We start from the raw sequence: 21,312 nt of genomic DNA on the forward strand, positions 1-21,312 counted from the left end.
TCTCCTTTTTCTTGAAGATTCTATTATAGCCCTCCTTTTTGGTTAAACAGCTTTCTTTTCTTTTCTGGCACTTTGAGACAGGGTTTCTCTGTGTAGCCGTGGCTCTCCTGGAACTCACTCTGTAGATCAAGCTGGCCTCAAACTCAGAGATCCACCTGCCTTTGTCTCCTGAGTGCTTGTATTAACGGTGTGTGCCATCACTCTCTGGCCAGCCAAGCATTTCTTCATGATTACCCAGAGGTGAGCAAAGTTCACCCATTCTTAGTTAGATAAAAACGGTTTTCTGCAGTGCGATTCTACCCACAAGTGAGTCCTTAGTTCTCCTCAAGCCCTCTGCTTCCTTTTGATTTCCTGCTTTCTGATGATCTTTAATGTGAAATATTCGATTTTGTAGGCATCATTACGGTAATTAGCCTCTCCACTCTGACCTATGGCTTCTAAATCAGAGTGAATACTCAAACTCCAAATCCAGTGGTAGGTAATCCTTTTATGTGGTAGTTAAATCTATGAATGCTTTCAGGCATGTCATGCTGACAACTTGGTCCACGCTAGGAATGAATTATTCCTACCTTTTACATCTTTGTAAAGATGTAGTCTGCCAAATTTAACAGTAGCTTTGAGGAAGAAAAATAACTTTTGTAGTATTTTAGGGTTAGTGTGAACCTAAGTCGACTGAATTCTACTTTTGTTTAAGTAAATAGAAAATGTGAGCAAATCATTAAGCATGTGAAATTAAAATAAGTGATATAAAGAAAAAATCAACAGACTTTTAAATTATGGGTAGCAAGCATAAGACACCAAGACAACTTTTAGAATAAAACAAAAAGAACTTTAAACTCAAGGCAAAAGTAAAGGTCTAATTTGTAATGAGACCATTATGTACAACAAGGTGTCCTCTGCTAATCTACTCAAGAATCTTCAAGACAGTTTGATGGTTTCTACACTCAACAACAACAAAAAGTCCTGAAACTTGCCTGTTGGTAGAATTTCAAAGGTCATAGGACAAAACGTCCAAGAGAGTTTTAAATCTTCCAAGTAAGTACACACAAGGACTTGGTTCTCTATCTGTAACTTAATTTAAAAGTCACATCTTCTGGTGAAGCTCTGCTTTGAAACTGTCAACTTGATGCTTGAGCTGAACATGTAAATGCGCATGTGTGCACATCACTTCCCAGGACATTCACAGTCCCAGTTTACAGCAAGATGTATACAAGTCATTGTTAACTATAACTCCACTCTCTAATAGACACACCAAAAAGAAGGAAGGGAGAGAAGGAGAGGGAGGGAGGGAGGGAGGCAGAGAGAGGGAGGAAGGAAGGGAGGGAGGGAGGGAGGGAGGGAGAGAGAGAGAGAGAGAGAGAGAGAGAGAGAGAGAGAGAGAGAGAGAGAACTGAAAGCCCCTGCCACACAGCTTCTTTTCATTTTCAGAAGAGAGCAGAATGGCAGCACTTACTCCTTAGACTTATCACAGATTTCATTTCCTACAAGCGAAATTTAAGACTGGCAAGATTCTAAATTTCAGTAGTAAAGACTCAACAAAGAAATACTTCATGTGTTAACCAAGCCCAAGGTCTGGACACTAAGAGCAAAACAAAACAGGGTTTATAGCTTATTTTCCCCAGACAACACTTTTCTTTTTTTCTATAATATACTTAAAAATGATAACAAGTTACCACAATGCATCAACCTCTCCTGACTGTGTATTATAATCTTACAGAAACAATTATGCAATCCCACTCTGTGGCCAAGAGGAACTGTAACCTCCAAGCTCACTGCAGTTTATCTGAAGTACCCAAGGGAGGGACATAAGTGTGCATCAGCAATGAACAACAGATTTTTAAAAATATGGTACTTTAATATATTCATATTCTTATGTAAATAGAAGCTATTGATCACATTAAAAATTTCATCATGGTAAAATATCTACAAAAGTTACTGTTTAGACATTTTGAAGTATACCTACCACTGAATAGGATAAAGTTTATCCAGACTGTTGTGCAACCAGTAAATTAGCACATAATCTATTTCCAGAGTTCATCATTTTAAACTGGATCCCTTAAATAACTCTTCCACCCCATTATGGTAATCCCCCTCCGGATGCCATCTGAAGGATTATGAAGTAGTACACTGTTTCCTCAGTGGTTAATGATGTTGAGCATGTTTTAATGTACTTATTTGTAATTTTCAGTGTCTACTGAAGCCCTTTGCCTGTTTTTGAATTGGGCTTATACAGAGACGTAATGACTTGGTGGGAAAGGCTCATGTTGGTGATTCATTTATCATCAAATACTTACAGGCATCCTGTTACTACAGAACCCTGTTTTAGGTAGTAGGTCAAAGAAGAACAAAATACACACAGATCTGTAACATATACTCTAATATACATAATAAACACAGTAACATATACTCTAATAAGCAGACAGTAGGAACGGAAGCATCTTACTCCAAATGAGAAGTAGAATTCAGGTGCTGTCCCACAAACTCTAGGTAACTGAAGGCGCTACGTTAAGTTCAGTGGTTAGGTAGGGTTTTTGAGAAGGTTCTCCTTGAATAGAGTACACTTCAAGCGTGTGAAAATACAAGAGGTGAGTATTTCAGCAGCCAGACAAGCTAAGCACTGAAGGCATGCGTAACAACCTCGAGGAAAGACTAGAATATCAAGTGGGGAGTAGTATGCAGAGTTGATCTTAACACGGCAACTGTGATTCTTTAAGCACAAAATCAGCATTAGAAACTTTTGAATGTTTTCCTTAAGTGTGTAAACAGAACACTTAATGAAATTTTAACTTTATTCTCAGACTTCACTTGAATCCTAAGCAGATGCTAGAATATTAAGGATGTAGTCTATCTTTTGCAGTTTACCCGACCACAGTCCTCCTGGTCCTGGTCATCTACTAAACACTACTATATTATGTATATCTAAAAAGGAGCCAAATGAGTTGTGAAACATAGGTTAGGGAGGAATGAATTGTTTTTCCTTTCCCACATAGTAAATTTATTTTCCCAGAAAAATGCTTAAGTGAAGTGGCAACTTCTAGTTCTCTGGAAAGTCAGTTATGTCAAGTGACGGTTTGCTAGTGCACACAGGTGAAAGGATGTCTTGCTAAAGCAGAACATGAAAGACCATTTTCCTGAGGCAGTCACAGGTGAAAGGATGTTTTGGATATAGCAAATATGTTAAGGGACTCTTGATGAAGGAATATTAATATGAACCCCACAGACAGTGGGAGACAAGCACTGAGCCTTGGTTTGCTCTGTCTTGCTATACTTCGCTATATGACACACATGTATTGGTTCACCTTACATAGCATTGTTGAGTTTAACTTGTGATAACTCTGACATTGAGAGAAACTCGTCCAAGAACTGCTCATGAGGTTCCTGTGGCAGCTTGCCGTTTCTGTGGCCTCGCCTCAGGCTGGTTGAACTGCACCTGCCTGATGTCTGCTTGCTGAAAGGACTGGACTGCAGCTGCTGATTCTTGCCTGGTGTCTGTCTGCCTAGAGGACTGGTCTGCAGCTGCTGAATCATATTTGATGTTTGCTACAGGACTGAACTGCTTCCCAGGAAGATTGAGCTTACCTCCAAAGAACTATTGCCGAACAGATCCATTTCCCCCATAACCTAATAACTTTTCTCTTCCACTACCTCTGCTGGGTGACAGAAGATAGGAGAGACTGAACCCTTATTAAAAGTAGGTTGCAAAAAATGTATGCCCACACTTAAGGCCTATGGTAGCCAGTCATAGCAGTGGTTTGTATTTCTACTGCTGGCAAAACAAGTAATACTTTTCCTCTAGGCTATTGCATGTTCAAAAGCCAGCCTGCCTCCCAGGACTGTCATGAAAGCGCTTTGCACAGAAAGACAGTAAGAGGAAACACATTATCTGTATCTCTTATCAGCTAACCATGGATGGGAAAATTCAGGAAAAATAAAACCTATCTGTACTGACTATGAACAGATTTTTATCCCTTCTCATTGATCCTTAAGCAATATAGCCTAACAACTATTTATAAACCACTAACATTATATATAGGCATTATTTATGATAATTCATATGACTTAAACATCCACAGAAGGTTTTGCATGGGTTATATGCAAAATTCTGTGGAACTTTTCAGGGGGAAAAAACCTACCAAATGCCACAGTCAATGATCAACATTAGTATCAATTATAGGGCACAAAGACAAGATGCAACTCTCCTGATGCATATTTGAAGGATAAGAAAGTAATTTATATATTTACAATAATGCAGAGCTGAACTTAAAGAGGAAACAGCCAGGCAAATTCAAAGGAAGAGAATGGCACAACAGATTGAAAAACTGATTGAACTATATGCTGTTTATGAAAGAACTCTTACACTTATACATCAGTATATTGGAAGTAAAGGATGGGAAAAACATACATGTAAGCAGTGACCCAGACACAGCTGCATACTCACATCATATCAGACAAACAGGGAGACAAAAGTTACTGCTAAAAACAATGAACAATATTTACAATGACAAAAGGGCCAATTCATCCAGAAATAAGATGCTTACAAATATATAAGTACCTAACAGTAGAATCTCCAAAGACATGAAACAAAACAGAGATGAAGCAAAAGAGAGATAGACAAATCAGCAAAAGAGCAGGAGACCTCAAGGCTTCCAGGGATGGAGAGAACAGAAGGTTACAGAGGAAATGAGGACCTGAGTACTGACACAGAACATATCAATCAATGCAGCAGTCCAGTCAACAAGAGAATACATTTTCCCCAAGTGTCCAAGAACAAGGAACATGTTATATCCGAGGCTATAAAACATTCCTAAGGAGTTAATGTGGCATATGTTCTCTGGACACAGTGAATGGAATTATCATCATTAACAGGAAAATCTGGAAACTAAAATGTGTGAAATTAGATAATACACTCCAAAATGGGTCACGTAAAAAAAAGAAAAAGACTTCGAGAGTGACCATTACTGATGGAGCTGCCAAGAGTCTTCCTGGGTGCTGGGCAGCATAGTCTTGGTCTCTCCTTTGATAGAGTACAGTTCAGCCATCATACTTGTAAAGGATTCTGAAGCCTTAGAAAAGTGTCTTAGCAGAAAAAAATTATTATCACTGTGGAAAGCTTCAAGAAGAAACATTAGATGTCTAACTGAAGCCTACTGAGAGCTTACATGGAAAGACTCAACAAAAATGCACAGGAATATGCAGCAGAGAGAAGGCATCAAAACCAGAGGACTGCTAGTTTTCCTTTCACTTTGACTTTTGACCCAAAATAATCAGTTTCTAGCTCATCCTAGTGACTATTTTCATATATGGTTAGGAAGGAAGAAAGCTGCACGCAGGCAGCGCATAAGATGCCAGTTTTAGCTCCAGCTAAGTGACTCGTGTTGCACAACTGTCCTATTCTCAGATTACATTTTAAGCCTCTGTGGCATCAGTGTGAAGAGAAAGTGCTTCATTACATTTATCTATTTATAGAATTAAAAATGTCTCTGAGATGAATGCAAACAAAAAGTCATAAACCACAACAAAATTACAAGATATAAAAAAAGCAATAGCTCCTGAGAAATTTCTAACATTAATGAGTCTGCTAATGAACAATCTAACTTTCTACTTAGGATAACTGAGAAAAGATCATCCTATTCCCAAGGGGCAAACAAAAAAAGAAATAAGATTAAATTTAAATTAATAAAATATATGATAGAAAAAGCAGAAAATTAATAAAATTACAAAAAATTCTGAAAAGAGCAAAATTGACAAATATTTAGGAAGACTAAGATAAGAAAAAAAAATTACCAAATTCAGGAATGACAGAGGGGGCTATTACTAAGGCCCCTAGAGCAATCCTGTAACAATAGAAATACTTGCACAACTATGTGAACATACTAAAAACAATTCAAAGTAACCAAATTGGGTGAAGAGATTTCATCTGAACGCAGATGGTAAAGTAAAAAGTTTAGAAGCAATAATTAAGTAAAATAAAAAGAGATAGAGATATAGAGCAGACAGGTGAAGGAATGGTGACTACCTCTGGATAGTTGTGCAAATGGAAGCATATTAATGCCATCCTGTTTTCTGAGAATATATCTATTACTGTTACTGTTGAACCAGCTTTTTAATATGACACATATTAACTTTGAAAAGATTAAATAGTTCAGAGGAGAAAAAAATCCATTAAAATCAAAATGAACAAAAAAACTGAAGGTGCTAGGTGGTGGGAAGACTGCTCCTGGACAGGCGGAGCAGCCTGTAAAAATGGTTACAAACCTGAAGGAATACACAGAGTGAGTGTAACCCCATAAAAATTCCAAAAACTAGAAACACAATTCATAGAACTAGAAACACAATTCAGAGAGACAGAAAAGACTCTAGGTGGCCAAAACAATTCTAAGCAGAAAGAACCCAGCTGGAAGAAACATGGATTACTCAACTTTAAACTATAGTAGAGAGCCAATGTTTGAAGACATTATGGTACTGGCATAGCAGCAAAAGAATATACAGCACTGTCCCAGAAATAAACTCCCAGAGCTAGGAACAGTGTGTTAAAACACACACTGGAAAAAAGACAGTAGATGGTGCTTGTAAAAAACTATCTAGCTGTAGAAGAATGAAAAATAATTCGAAGTGGACCAAAGACCTTAACTTAAAACATGAAATGGTGAAATTGCTAAGGAAAACATAATGAACACACTTTGAGATATAGGCATATTCTAGAATGTTCAGAAGGAAAAATCCTATAGTATAATAAGTAGAACCAAAAATTTAAGTGGTTAAAAATATCTTTCTTTTAAAAAACTGTATAACAAAGGAAATTGTCAGGAAAAATAATGGGATAAAGTCATTGCCAGACATACTTCAGATTATACGTAAAAAGAACTGTGAAAATTAAATACCAAAAAAAAAAAAAAAAAAAAAACCCCAATCCAAACTGCCAACCAATAAATGTAATAATGAGGTAGACAATTCTCAAAAGAAGAAATACAAGTGACCAATAAATATTTTAACAAGTGTTCAATATCAGAATAATTCAAAATAGAACTATTTTGAGATTCTATCTTACCCAAGTCTGAATGGCTACCATCAAGAGCAATGACAGCAAATGCTAGTGAGAATTTGAAGGAGGAGGAAACCTTATTCACTGTTGCGAGGTGTGCAAACTGGTGTGATCATATGGACATCAGTGCAAGAAATATTAAGTGGGATGCTGTCAGCTGACAAGGTGCTTGTCAGACGAGTTCGGTTTTTGAACACCCACAAAAGCTGGGCACAAGGCATGGAGAGATGGCTCTGTGATTAAGGGCACTAGCCTCTCTTACAGAGGACCTGGGTTCAATTCCCAGTACCATTATCATGGCTGGAAACCATCTATGTGTGACTCTAGTTCTAGGGAATCTGATACCATCCTCTCTTCTAGCTTCTGTGGACTTCAGGCAAGCATGTGGTACACAGTCACAGATGAAGGCAAATGCCCATGAACAAACAAACAAACACACAGGTGGGGCTTGTCTGAGAGATGTGGTGGGAACAGTATGTTAACCAGCTGGATCCTTAGAGCTCCCTGACCTTCAGCCTATTCAAAACAATGAGCTCCAGGTGCGGTGGGTGACAAAACAAAAAACAAGGGAAGGAGGCAATGGAAGAAGATATGCACCATGAACCTCTGGCCTCTGCATGTCCATCCCCCTCACAAGGAATAAACCCACCCACATAGCACCACTGTAAAAACAGAACCAGCATTTAGAGGTGTGTACCCAAAGGACTCTCTATCAGCAATGCTTATTGTTGTTCTATTCAAATTTACAAGGGAATGAAATCAAACTAGATGGCTAGCAACTGATGAACGGTAATGAAAACGTACACACACTAGAATTTTATTTGGTTCTAAAGAAAAATGAAGTTGGGAAATTTCCAAGAAAATGAGCAGAGTTGGAAAAGATAATAAATGGGGTAGCTCAAGCTAAGAAAGATAAATACCGAATGTTCCTCATTTGCAGACCCTAGTTGTGGTGTGTGTGTTTGAGTGTGTACGTGTGTGTGGGAATGTGTGAGGACAGACATCATGAAACTAGAAAAGGGACATAGTTAAAAAAAACAAAACAAAACAAAACAATTACCCCCCCGCTCCCCCCCCGCCCCCTGCAAAACCCCGAGTAAAGAAGGAAGTGTCGAGCATAGACACACTACTAGGGCAGAGGGTATGAGCACCAAACAGGGACAGGAAGATGGGAAAGTAGCAACCTAAACCAGATAGACATGAAAACACTGAAAGGAAGCCTACTACTGAGGAAAAAAAAAAAAAAAAAAAAAGAAACCATGTTTAAGACTGGAGAAGGCTCAGCAGTTGATCACCAGCTGATCTTGCACAGGATCAGGGGTCAGTGCACAGCATTCACACCAGGCAGCGCACAACTGTCTATAAAGTTCAAATGTGGGTGCTAGGGGGTGTCCTATGCCTCTGGTCTCTGTGGCACCTACACTCACATGTACATACACAATACATACACAGTTATACCTAATTAAAAATAATTTTAAAAAGTATTTAAAAAAAAAGAGTCAAAATAAAGCCAATATAAGCAAAACCAAATCCTAAGACATTCGAAGTCACAGCACATTAAAACCAGCTTTGGGGAGTGTGATTCTGTAGGACTGAAGCGGCCACAAGCTAAGTCGTGCGGTCTGAACATGAACTGACCCAACTGGCAGTGCTAGACTGAAGGCTTGGGGAGTCTTAGGGACCAGCCCTTAAGAGAAAGCTGGTTACTGGGGAATGCCTAGGAAGGTAATTCCTTATCCTGGATCCCTTACTCTCTGCTTCCTGTCTACCATGAAGTGAGGAGCCTCCTGTTGTACACACTCCTGCTACATACTGTCTCATCCTACCATGAGGCCAAATATAAATAAATGAACAATAGCTACAAAAAAAAAAAAACAAAACAAAAACAAAAAACAAAAACCAACAAAAGAGCCGAGAAAAATACATGGATGAAAACAAATCCTCTTCTCTGAAGAGAGAGGCCTGTGAGGCCATTTCCTATGGCTCCTCCAAGAGGTCAAATGTACAGCAGGTATCATAGCATCAGCAATGACCTGAATGCTCTACCTACTCCATTTCTGACATCACTAAGTGTTCTATGTGCACATGCAAAAGCTAGGGGAAACAAAGATTACAAAGTGAAAGTCTGAGCTAGAACCTACACAGGTCTCCTTCTCACATAGTCTCAGGTAGTCTGATAACTGCTGTCTCCTGAAGAACCTGCTTTCAGAGTAGCAGGCTTAGGATCCTGCAGGGCTGAGGCCTGTAATTTAAACCAGACCACCAAATTCACAAAGCTACTGTTGGATTGAGTGTTTGAACATCTAGTAGGCTTTTTTCTTTATACCACACTGGCTGAAAAATACAAATAAATGTTTAATAGTTACATAGAAAACGAACAAATGTAATTTGCCCCGACTCTGAGATGTATGTATTTACCTCTAGCACTTCTGCAGTGCAGAGTTTACAGAGGCAGCCACAGCTGAGCACCAAGCAGGCCACATTCCCTAAGGCAGTGACAACGTGTAGTATCTCAGAACTGCTCATTAGCAAACCAAATCTTATCTGAAATTAGTGTTAATGAATAATAATCCTTTTCTCCATATACCCATCCTCTTTCTGAGCAGCAAATGGAAACTGAAGACTTACATGGCACCGTTGTTCCAAACCTAGCAGGATTCAGTACTATGAACCTGTTCTTCAAGCTCCTTCTGCCCACACCTTGAGCTCCAATCAACACTAATGTTTTCCGTTGGAAGGGTGGCATTTTTGCTACTTCCTCATAGATCTGAATTTCATGACGATCAAACTCTAAATGTGAAAGTAACAGGACATCATATTCAGTTATACTTTGTATATACAAAAACATTCCCTGGTATTCTGTATGCTAATGGTCTTCTTGCCTTGATAGTAACTACCACTGGATTCATGCACATCTGACATAGGCTTGCTTTTACAAATTTTGTAGGGTGCAGAAATTATCATTTTTAAAAATTTTTATTTAACTTTTTTATTGGATATTTTATTTATTTACAATATAGATGTCATCCCCTTTGCCCATTTCCCCTCCCTAGAACCCCCTATCCCATCCCCCCTCCTCCTTTATGCTTTTATACCATTTTGATTACATGTATGTCTTAAGGTCAGTCCTAGGTTGAGGGTCTAGCAATACAATAGATGCAAATAGTCAAGGAACAAGCAATACAATAAACACAAATAGTCAAAGAACAAGCAAGGCAATAAAGCCAATTATGTGAACACTCCCATGATCATTGTTTCTAAGGGCTTATCAGGATGACCAAAGTATCTGAGCCTACTTCCCTGTCCTAGAAATTATCTTATATCTTGATTTAAATGCTTGCCCCGACTTGTTTACCTTAAGATACTCATGTACTGTGCTACAAAATCCCAGAGTTTTATACACATTTATTAACACTCTATACATTAACACAGTGGTACTCGACCTTCTCAATGTTGTGAAGAACCCTTTAATACAGTTCTTCATGTTGTAGTGACCCTCATAAAGGTATTTTCACTGCTATTTCATAACTGTATTTTTGGTACTGATATGAATCGTAATGTAAATATCTGTGTTTTCCAATATTCCTAGTTAACCTCTTTGTATTCGTTGGCTTTGTGTGTCAACTTGACACAAGCTGAAGATATCACAGAGAAAGGAGCCTCCCTTGAAATGCTTCCATGAGATCCAACTGTAAGGCATTTTCTCAATTAGTGATCAAAAGTGGGAGGGCCCATTGTGGGCGGTGCCATCCCTGGGCTGGTGGTCCTGAGTTCTACAAGAAAGCAAGCTGAGCAAGCCAGGGGAAGCAAGCCAGTAAGTAACATCCCTCCATGGCCTCTGCATCAGCTCCTGCTTCCTGACCTGCTTGAGTTCCAGTCCTGACTTCCTTTGGTGATGAACAGCAATGTGGAATAAACTGAATAAACTCTTTCCTCCCCAACTTGCTTCTTGGTCATGGTATTTGTGCAGGAATAGAAATCCTGGGTAAGACACTCTTGTTAAAAGAGTCAGTCAACCCACAAGAGGTCACAACCCCAAAAGGTTGAGAACCACTGCATTAAAGGCTTATTAGCAACTTATCAGTAGAAATAATGACTTTACAGTTTCCATCAACCAAGTTACAGTTTATGTGATTTAAGGTGTATGTGAAGTACAGGGCACAGAGCACCTGCATGGCTGCTGGGCTTGCAGAGGCAGAGTACGTCACTTCTAGCAACAGCACACTCATGTCTAAGTACCAAGATTCTGAAATGTATCCATAAAATAAAATGCTGGATAAAAAAAGTATTTTCAGTAGGTCATAGCCTCAAATTACAAGCCAAGTCAATGAAAAAGTTACAAAACTTGCTAAAAATTTTAAGGATATACATTTAATGAATGATAAAACCAGTGATTCTGAAACACACCACCTATCCTCAGTGCCTGACTCTATCTGCAGTAAGAACACTTCATCCTTACTTTATTATTGCAACAATTCCTTCGGTGTACAATTTCTTCATACCAGATTAAACCAATATTGGAGAGTAAAAACACCACTTCTCCGTCCTGTATGCTTCTTCTTTATACTGTGTTATTACTAGCATAGAGGTAGCTTGAAGTCAAGGAAACAAACCTGGTAGTTTCCACATTTAGCCTCCTTTTTAACAGTTTTTATTACGCCAGGACACATAAGGCCGCTTTCCTGCAGACAAACAATGCATTGTACACAGTTTCCTGTGCCTGGCTACCCTTCTCCTTCACCCCTTGTCTTTCTCTTCCTTCTTTCCTACATGATTTCCCTTCTCCTTTAATGTCAACTGCGCATATATGATTTTGTTTATCTCTATAAAATCTAGGGTCCACAAGTGGGCAAAAACATGTTTGTGTTTCTATGATTGGTTTAGTTTGTTAAACATGATTATCTCTTTTTCTGCAAAAATAAATAAATAAATAAATAAATAAATTAACTTCTTTCTGTGGTGCATATATACCATATTTTATTTCTTCGGTTGACAGTCACTTAGATTAATTACAGAACTTCACTCTCTCTCCTCTCTTTCTCTCTCCGCCTTCCTCCCTCTTTTACCCCCCTCCAAAAAGTCAAACCCTACAAGAGTTGAGAAAGACTTAGAAGATGTCCACTGATTAAATGAGTTAGCTGGCCCAGGGCCATTCCCTCAAAATGAACCTGACATTAGGGCAGCACACAGCTCCCCTTCACGCTAATGCTAACATCTGCACAAAGGCACTCTGCTCCTAAGAAACATGCGGCCATGTCAGAATCCTCTAAATAAGTACTGTCCATTCATCCCTCCTGCACTTAGTACAAGCACAATGCCTAACAACTTCTTCCTGCTGCAAATTATACTCACAAACTGTGACATATCTTATCGTGTGTTCACATGAGATCCAGTAATTGGCACTAATATAAATTAAACTCATTTTAAATTTCATATTCAGAGATTAAAATGTTAACTAATAATAAAGCCATTTATTTAGATCTACCAAAGGGATTTTTAAACGTACCTGCATTCCTGGTTGTGAGGTACATCATCTTTTTCTTTTTTTTGTTGCTTATAGTTCCACAAAAGGGTCCTGGAAGATGACAAGAATTAACTTAGATGATACATTTAGACGTGATCTTAAATTGCCCAGTTATTTTATAAGGAGGTAAGGGAATTACCCTTCCTAGGAAGGGATGAATTTATCACTGATATTTGATACACTACCAGTAGGTGGCAGAAAAGAATAAAAAATTACTTTAGAGAGGAAAAAAGCAGATGAGCAGGAAAAATTAATTCTCCATGTATTTCAAATAAATTCATTTGTGATTTCAGAAAAAAAAAAAAAAAAGAGGCAAAAGGTGAGCCCAGCCCCTCCCTGCCTGTGACCTGTGAGAAGCTCTTCACCTGAATTGTCCCAGTCTCTGCGAACAAATGCCTTTCTCTTCTCTTCCAGGAACTGGCTTGGAATCAGACCAGCACTTCCTCCCTCTTTCACATGGCTAGCCTAGAATCAAATTAATATATCAGTAACCAAAGTTTTAGACAATGTTTTAGTATGTACAAATGATGGTCAGTTAAAGTTAGTTTCCTATGAAAAACACTCTTTTCAATCCATAGAACTGTGTTAAAGCATTTAAACAAAGAAAGCAATTTGTAACTAACACTCATGTATGTCAACTGGTAATGACATGTTGAAACTCCCATTAACAACAATGTACAGGCTCCTCAAATACTACAATGTTTTATGAGGTGGGGAGGGCAAAAAATGTGTATGTGATAAAGTCAAAGAAAGGAAAGAATTCTACTTTATGTAAAGAAGTGTTAAGGAACTACTTATCCATTATCCTTTATGAACCATTTCTACTGACCTCAATCCTAGAATATTATTTCCTGAGTCCAAATCAAAAAGAATTTCCAATACTGAGAATACAAAGCATAAAATTTAACTCATGCTAACAAGAATCTGAATATCCCAAGGTAGTAAGTTTAAAATAGGTAAAACTTTATCTAGTACAAAAAATAGAAACCTTAAAATCAAAGTAAGTAGTTAAAAAATATTTTACTCAAGTGACTTTGGGTCATGTGTGTGTGCATATGAGTGACAGTGCCCAGAGGAGGAGTTGGAGTCCAGAGACTGTGAGCAGTCCAACGTGAGTGCTGGCTGTGTAGGTCCTCCATAAGAGCAGCGAGGGCTCTTAAGCTGAGCCATCTCTGTGCCCCAGAACAAGTGATATTTTTAAATGATAATGATTCACATCACAATGTTATTTTCTTTCTTCTTATAACTGGAATAAAAAAAACCCTGTTTATCAATTTTTAATAATCCTGAAAACTGGAATTAAATAAGATTATCAAAATAAAAAAAAAAAAGGACTTGAATGATAGTGAGAGGATTAGAAAACTAAGAGAGAGCATTTACAGAAAGTAAGACAGAGAAAACCTGGAAGGTCTGTGATCAGCGATAGGAAGTGCTCAGACATTTCTAAAGCCTCCAGTGTTTCCGTGAAGACCTCTTGCAATGATGAACTGTTTGCTGGACTCATTTCCTAGTCGTCTCATCCTGCTGTACTTAGTGCTAAAAGTGTCCTCATTTACAGCAGGCACACGGTGCTCAGGCTGTTCTTCTCCTCTACACCATCTCTCTGTAGAAGTCATTTAATTCACACTGTTAACACCAGTTACCACTAACAGCTAAGTCTGTGTTTGGTACTGGGTCCTGGAGCTTTCTTCTTTTGCCCTGTTCTCTAATGTGGCTAGAGTCATCTCTGAGAGCAGAAAAGATTCTAGGTTTCTTGTCAATTTCTTCAACTTTGAATACTGTGTCAGCTCAAGTAAACACCAAGAAACACTGACAAGCAATGATTACAAAGTTCTTGTCCTACAACATATTTGAAGGCAACTACCCACAGGAAAGAACTGTTTCACTTAATCCTTAAACCAGGGGAGGTACCACAGGCAGGTTATGCCTGCTTCTATTTACACTCATAAATTCTCTCTCAACTTGGTCTTCTGTCCACAAAGCTGGCAGACATAAAGCAGGAGCTGTTCATGCAAGAAAAATCACAGGAACAAATACTTTCTGCACTTTTAGATACTGGGCAGATCAAAGATTGAAAACAGAAAAGCATTTTAGGAATTTTTTGAGAATCATACTAACCTGCCACCAATTTGGGTCTTCTCTGTTTACAATCTGAAGAATTTCTCCTTTAGAAAATTTCAGTCCTGCTTCTTTGCAGGGTATCAGGTTATCATTGAATGGATTATAATCAAAATGACACTTGACAAATACCTAAAAACATAGCACAGTGAAAAAGACTATATGTATATCACTTACTGAATGCTGAAACCAAACCACTGTGATTTAACTATAAATGACACTAAGTATTTTAGATAAGAAACTTATTCTTCTAAATAAAAACAAATTTATTAGATTATTAATATAATGATTTGGTATAGCAGAAAAATAAACATTTTGCTACATTACAATTTTGTTCATTTTTAAAACTCCTGTTTCTTTGTTTTGTGGTGTGGGGATTTAAATCCAGGGCTTTGCATGTGAGTAGGTGCATGTTCTACCACTGATCTGTATTATCCACTCCCCTTAATAGCTAATCTTAAGTGAGGAAGTGTGTAATAATCACTGCATTCTACCCTGCTCCCCTCTCCAATCTTTTCACTTGATTTTCCAACAAACACTGAATAATTTTTAATTTAAATAAATGTCATTTTGCAGTTAAAATCCTGAGATAATGTATGCAGTTAGTTTGAGGCATATATTTCTAATATGTCAGGCCTGACATTGTTCAGACACCTTGAAAGCAAAATTAAACAATGGTCATCTTATATCTGGCAACCTTAAAACGTTAAGAACTTAACCTCTAGTAGAATATTTTAATCAGACAGTTACAAGGGCTAAAACAAATAAGGAAAATACTTTCTTGATCATCATCTTACCATGATTTATATGTTTAAGTTTAAATTAGCATTAAATTAATATGAGACAAAATATTAGAAAGGTCCTGAATGTTTTCCAATTTAAATTCAAACATACAGATTTCTCTTGACTTTGCTTTCCTAATAAAAGTATGCCAGTTAGACGGTTAAGATCTCCAGTGCTTGCAACATATTGCTTATTTACTTTAAATTCTAATTAATCATTTTTAATATTTGATGGCAAGTTTAGATCAACTGTTTTCTTAAAATAGACATACTTCATACATATTTATGGAAATTCAAATTTATCTTCTACAGAAAAGCCTTAGTATCATTCAGCAGATAAAGTTTAATAAGCAGAAAAGCATACAATTAGTCAAATTAACAATGTTACTTTTCTAAGTGTATCACACTTCAACTAGAAACAAATAAAACTTTTCAATAGTACAAGTATATACACTATATTATTAGCATGCTTAAAAACCACCCAGAGTGAAGAATGCATAGGAGATATCTGTAAACACTGGATGCCTGTGGTCTTGATAGGGAGCTGTAGGCCATTTGCAAGAACTCTGCCAAGTCTGAGGATCAATGCCACACAAACCAAGAAGCCACTTTTTCCTGACACATAAATTTAGAAGCATCTAAAAAGCAAGCATGCACACACTATTAAGACTGCTAAACTGTGACAGGTGGCTAACTTGAGTCTGGCATGCAGCTCAAGGCTCCAGCAATGTACAACTCAAGACAATAAAGTTTAATCAAGGTAAATTTAGTCGACTGCTAAGACAGAACAATGGAAATACCAGAGAATGTTTTCACATGATATCATACCTGACGGACGTGGGCTGGATGCCTCTCCATATTGACGTAACTCTAAAAATATATTTTTCAATTGCATAAATAAAGCCAGACTTTTAACTTATAATGTAACAAAACACAAGTAAGCTACTGGCTCATTTTATTACTTCACTCATTGATAAAGCGACTTCCTCCCTAATTAATTGTTCACAGGTTATAATACCTGTAGATTATAAATAATAGAAGCAAAAAGCCACAGACATTTGGCATGAGACAGAGAAGACACTGTGTGAGTATTTGTAAAACTAGCAGTATATTCCTTACTTCTAGAGAAAAGCCCAGTGAACAAAAGGCTTCATGCTACCTACACAAGGGTGTTCAACATTCTTGACTGTAGAAGAAAACTTTGTAAAGTTACAAGTATCTTCCAATTTCAAACATTAGTTACCCTGTTTGGAGATACCAACATCCAACTCAGATGTAAAAGGATTACAAAAAAGAATAATTCTTTGCCTCATTAAACTACTTTTGGAATATTACCCTCGTGCTCAAAAACTCAGATTAAACTTTGGTAAAATTGGTCTGAAAAATCAATTAGCCTAGTCTTCGACCTAGGAGTTTTATAAAATCTTTAAAATCATTGAAGAGTTGACTTGCTGTATTTTATGAACTGCATTACAAAATAGTTTATGAATGCCAACCTTAAGTTACTAAACAACAATTAAAATATTTCAATCCGTATTCTCACCATTAAAAAGAAACTGAGTGACCAATGATTTTAAATAGATGGTAGACAAAGTGAAGTACAAATAGCTTTTTCTTTCTTTTCTCTCTCTCTCTCTCTCTCTCTCTCTCTCTCTCTCTCTTTCTTTTTTTTTTTTTTTTTTTTTTTTTTTTGGTTTTTAGAGACAGGGTTTCTCTGTGTAGACCTGGAACTCACTTTGTAGACCAGGCTGGCCTTGAACTCAGAAATCCGCCTGCCTCTGCCTCCCAAGTGCTGGGATTAAAGATGTGTGCCACCACTGCCGGGCACAAATAGCTTTTTAAACACAGATGTGCAAACTATTCTGAGCAGAAATGAAAATTAAAACATGACGAGGATGACACCTTCTTCATATTAGCTAACTAACAAACAGAAACCCAAATATTTGACATTCTGCAGACAGAATGTTGGCTAATAGGGATTTTCCTAACAGGCTTGTGGAAGAATGCTCCCACCTCTTGAGAGGGCAATTTGGCAATAATTACCAAGATCACAAACACAAAAACCCTCTGACCTAGTAATCCACTTCTGGGAATGGATTCAGCAATTACTCAAGCACATGTGATTCCTATACAATATTAGTAACTTCTGAAGTACTAGGAACTTGTAACTAAAAAGATTAGGAGCAATCTGTTTACCAAAGATGAGTTGCCTAAACAAGACCTGCATAATGATGATATACCAGTTCATATACCAATGACAAGAAGGGAATTTCAAAGTCCCACCCTTATACAAAAAAACTACAGAAAATTAATGGCTGCTGGGAAGAATACAGCCAAGCAGTCATCTCCAGGGTCAGGAGCCCCTGATGTGTTACTGAATCCCACATGGTCAGTTCTAAACACATGTACATAAAAGCTATACTATACGGGATCAGTAAGCCATGTGTGTTGTTTAATATTAATGATCATAGACAAGCAGGTCATATATTTGAGAGTGTGTATGTAGGAAAGAACACAGGAGGTTGTAGAAGAAAGAAAGGTAGAAATAATGCAAAATATATTTTCATATATTCTCAAAAAACTCCAAACAAAACAAACAACAAAACATGAGCAGGCATGCAAATAAGTAGAACAAATAACCTGGAACAGAAAGAAAAGTCAATTAAGAAGAGTCCAGAACATCCAGATGTAGTGGTACACACTATAGTCCCAGCATTTGGGAAATAGTTCAAAGTCCTCCTTAGCTACATAGTAAATAGTGGATGGGAGGTCAGCTTCAACTACAGGATGATGTATCTCAAAAATGAAACCAACAAACCCAGTCAAAGACCCTAAAAGTGTAAAAGTATGTGTGTATCAGAAATAGCAAATATGGAACAATTTAGTAAACAAGACATAGTGCAACTGAATGTGGTAATTTGCACCTATAATCCTAACACTTAGGAGGTAAGGTAGGAGGATTACCAATGACTTGAAGGCCAGCCTGGGCTACACAGTGACAACCTGTATCAGCAACACAGTAAAATAAATGTTTAAAATTTACACATTATACTCTTATTTTTGAGAAACTATAGGAAGAATTCCAATTGTTAAGTGGAGCACAGTACATATAAAAGGAACTCAATTCCATAGCTTGGCATAGAAGTACAAGACTGTAACCCAACACTCAGGAGACTAAGAAAGGATAATCACAAATTTGAAAACTAGATGAAAATCTTGCAAATTACAATGATGAAACATCTGTATCCAGGTGTCTTGGGTTAATACTGGTGTGACGAAACAGCATAACTGAGCACCCTGGGGAGGACAAGGTTTACTACACGGCTTCATACAATCCACTGAGGGAAGCCAATGCAGGAACTCAAACAGGTAGGAACCTGGAAGAAAGCTGATGCAGAAGCCACAGGGAAGTGAGTGCTGTTTACTGGCTTGCTCCACCTACTTTCTTAGAGAACCCAGGACCACCAGCTCAGCAGTAACCCCACTTACAATGGGCTTCCTTTTAACCCTAGTCAATCACTAATTAAGGAAATGCCCTACAGGCTTGCCTTCCTACAGTCTGATCTATTCCTCAACAGGGGTTCCCTCCTCTTTGGAGATTTCAGCTTGGGTCAAGTTGACATAAAATAAGCCAGCACACCAGAATGCTAAAACCAAGTAAGAGAACAGCACAAAGTAGACAAAGACATGTGAACTTGATTGCGTGGGTAAAATCATGGAAAATAAGTACATGAAAAATGTCTAATATTATCATATAATATATATTATATAATTATAATGTCATTAGTGATATGCAAATTAAAATTACAATTAGCTACTAATATATATTATTATATTGACTGAAACTAAAGACTGGCCATACCAAATATAGCCAAGAAGCTGAGTAAAATAAACTTAGGCAATGCTGGTGGCATTGCTACAATTACTTTTTCTCTAAAATTTTAACATACACCTACCAAATGACCAACTCTCAATACCTAGGTATGTATATCCCTAGCTGTTTTAATCTGTAATAGCCCAAATTGGTAATAACAAAAAAGCTGACCAGCCAGTTTATACATGTACATTGGTATGCCCATGCAATGAAATGCTAGATCAATAAAAAGGTACAAACTTACCAACAAAAATAAGCAAAATAGATAAATCATGTATATTTGTGCTGAAAAAATTCAGGTAAAAACTGAAATTCATCTAGTTTCCTAGATTCTAAAGGACCTTCAATTTAGACACACAAATCAAAATCTGACTCTAGGATTCATATATAAGTGAGAACATGAAACCTCTGTCATTCTGGGTCTGAGTTAACTCTAATTTTGTGTATGGCTGGGGAGCACATATACTAAATGAGTATGTATCAAAATGGCTAATAAAATCAAATCACTATCACTACAAATTAGTACAGCTCTTAGACTCAATCAGAATTTTCTCTTGTGTGGGACACAGTGATTAAAGGAGAAACTCATAGTAGGTCAAAATGTAAAGATTAAATGTTTATAGAGTGTTTAGCAACAGATGGGACATCTGTATTATATCCCTTCCCTGCGAGGCTCGGAAAGACTAAGATCTAGAGGCGAGGGAGGAGCAGAGCCTAACAGCATCTTCTGGACATGGCAGAACTGCTGTACTCACAGTAGCTGTGCTAGCCTGTATAAGGCCTGCACAAGATCAAGCCAGTCAGCATTCCAGCATGGAGGGAGAGCCCCTGGAACCTTTATCTGAGCCTCTGACAGCTAAAGCTTTCTGAAAGAGACAGAGACCAGGCCAACACCATGAGTAACTGGGCAGCACAAACTGCACTCAGAGGACACAAAGTCAGGAGAGAGTGAGAGGCAGATCTGGGAGGAGTTAGGAGGAGGAGTATGGGGTAAACAATAAAAACACACTGTATGCACATATAAAATCCTCAGTGAATGAAAATATATTAAAAATCTGAAATCCAAATAAATATAATTCTGCTTATATGACCATATGGGAACGTAGACTAACAGTGACAGAATGCAGAAGAACAGTTGCCTGGAGTGAGGGAGAAAACACAAGAAACAGGAGGGAGAGACACCAACAGTCTCACACAACTCAGGAGTGACCACTAAGTGTATTTTAATTGTGTTAATGATGTCACAGGTCCATTATGAATACCACATCTACAAAACTGTATACTTAAAAATTACAACTTGAAATTCTTCATTTTAAGCCACACTTAAGTTGCTCCTATAAGCTGCATTTATTTAGTAAATTACATAAAAAAGAACTATGGGTTTGCCACCCAAAACGTAAACTCAAAACCTGGTTCTCCTGCTCTCATTTCATCCCAACCCATTATCCTGCCTTCCCCAACAAGATGACCTTTACTTTAGATTGTGTATTCAACCTCCTGCTTTGCCTTCTGGATATAGACTTAATTCTGTCTATTAAAAATAAAAATAGATAATACACATAAAAACAATAGATAATACACATAAGATGTGTACTAATGTTTTAAGATTTACATACTCGTTAATGAATTTCTGACTATATGTAAGAATTGTTCTAGGAAACAACTGGGTTTTAGAACACATGAAGATTCCACTCTAAGAGACATTACTAAACTTCCTTCCCATCAATGTGCTATGCCAACTCTACTTTTATTATCAATAAAGGAGACACTGTAGATTCATGTATGAATTTTGCTGAGTTGTAAAAGAGAGCATCTTATACTGTGATTTTTAGTGTTTTCAGATGTTTACTGACCTGTTTTCACTTGATTTTATATGGAATATGAAACAATGACACAATTATAGATATTATCTTTATGAATATTCAATTTTTTTTTTATTTATTTTTTTTTTTTGGTTTTTTTCGAGACAGGG

The 21,312-nt window shown here is 37.4% G+C and overlaps 1 protein-coding gene across 13 annotated transcripts in view; it reads right to left on the minus strand.

Moving 5' to 3' along the window:
• The window catches only part of Pals2 (protein associated with LIN7 2, MAGUK p55 family member), an 80,667-nt gene that overhangs the window by 4,261 nt on the left and 55,094 nt on the right, over window positions 1-21,312 (minus strand). For 9 of the 13 annotated variants that reach the window (XM_076913349.1, XM_076913348.1, XM_034519142.2 and 6 more), the window contains 5 exons: window positions 16,295-16,336; window positions 14,685-14,816; window positions 12,932-13,031; window positions 12,549-12,617; window positions 9,671-9,832 (listed from right to left, as the gene is read on the minus strand). In XM_076913349.1, coding sequence (XP_076769464.1) covers window positions 9,671-9,832; window positions 12,549-12,617; window positions 12,932-13,031; window positions 14,685-14,816; window positions 16,295-16,336 — 505 coding nt within the window. The remainder of the gene's footprint in view (window positions 1-9,670; window positions 9,833-12,548; window positions 12,618-12,931; window positions 13,032-14,684; window positions 14,817-16,294; window positions 16,337-21,312) is intronic. The other 4 variants (XM_034519144.2, XM_076913351.1, XM_034519145.2 and 1 more) reach the window with 1 other exon arrangement.

Source organism: Arvicanthis niloticus, chromosome 15, assembly GCF_011762505.2.
Source record: "Arvicanthis niloticus isolate mArvNil1 chromosome 15, mArvNil1.pat.X, whole genome shotgun sequence".
NCBI lineage: Eukaryota > Metazoa > Chordata > Mammalia > Rodentia > Muridae > Arvicanthis > Arvicanthis niloticus.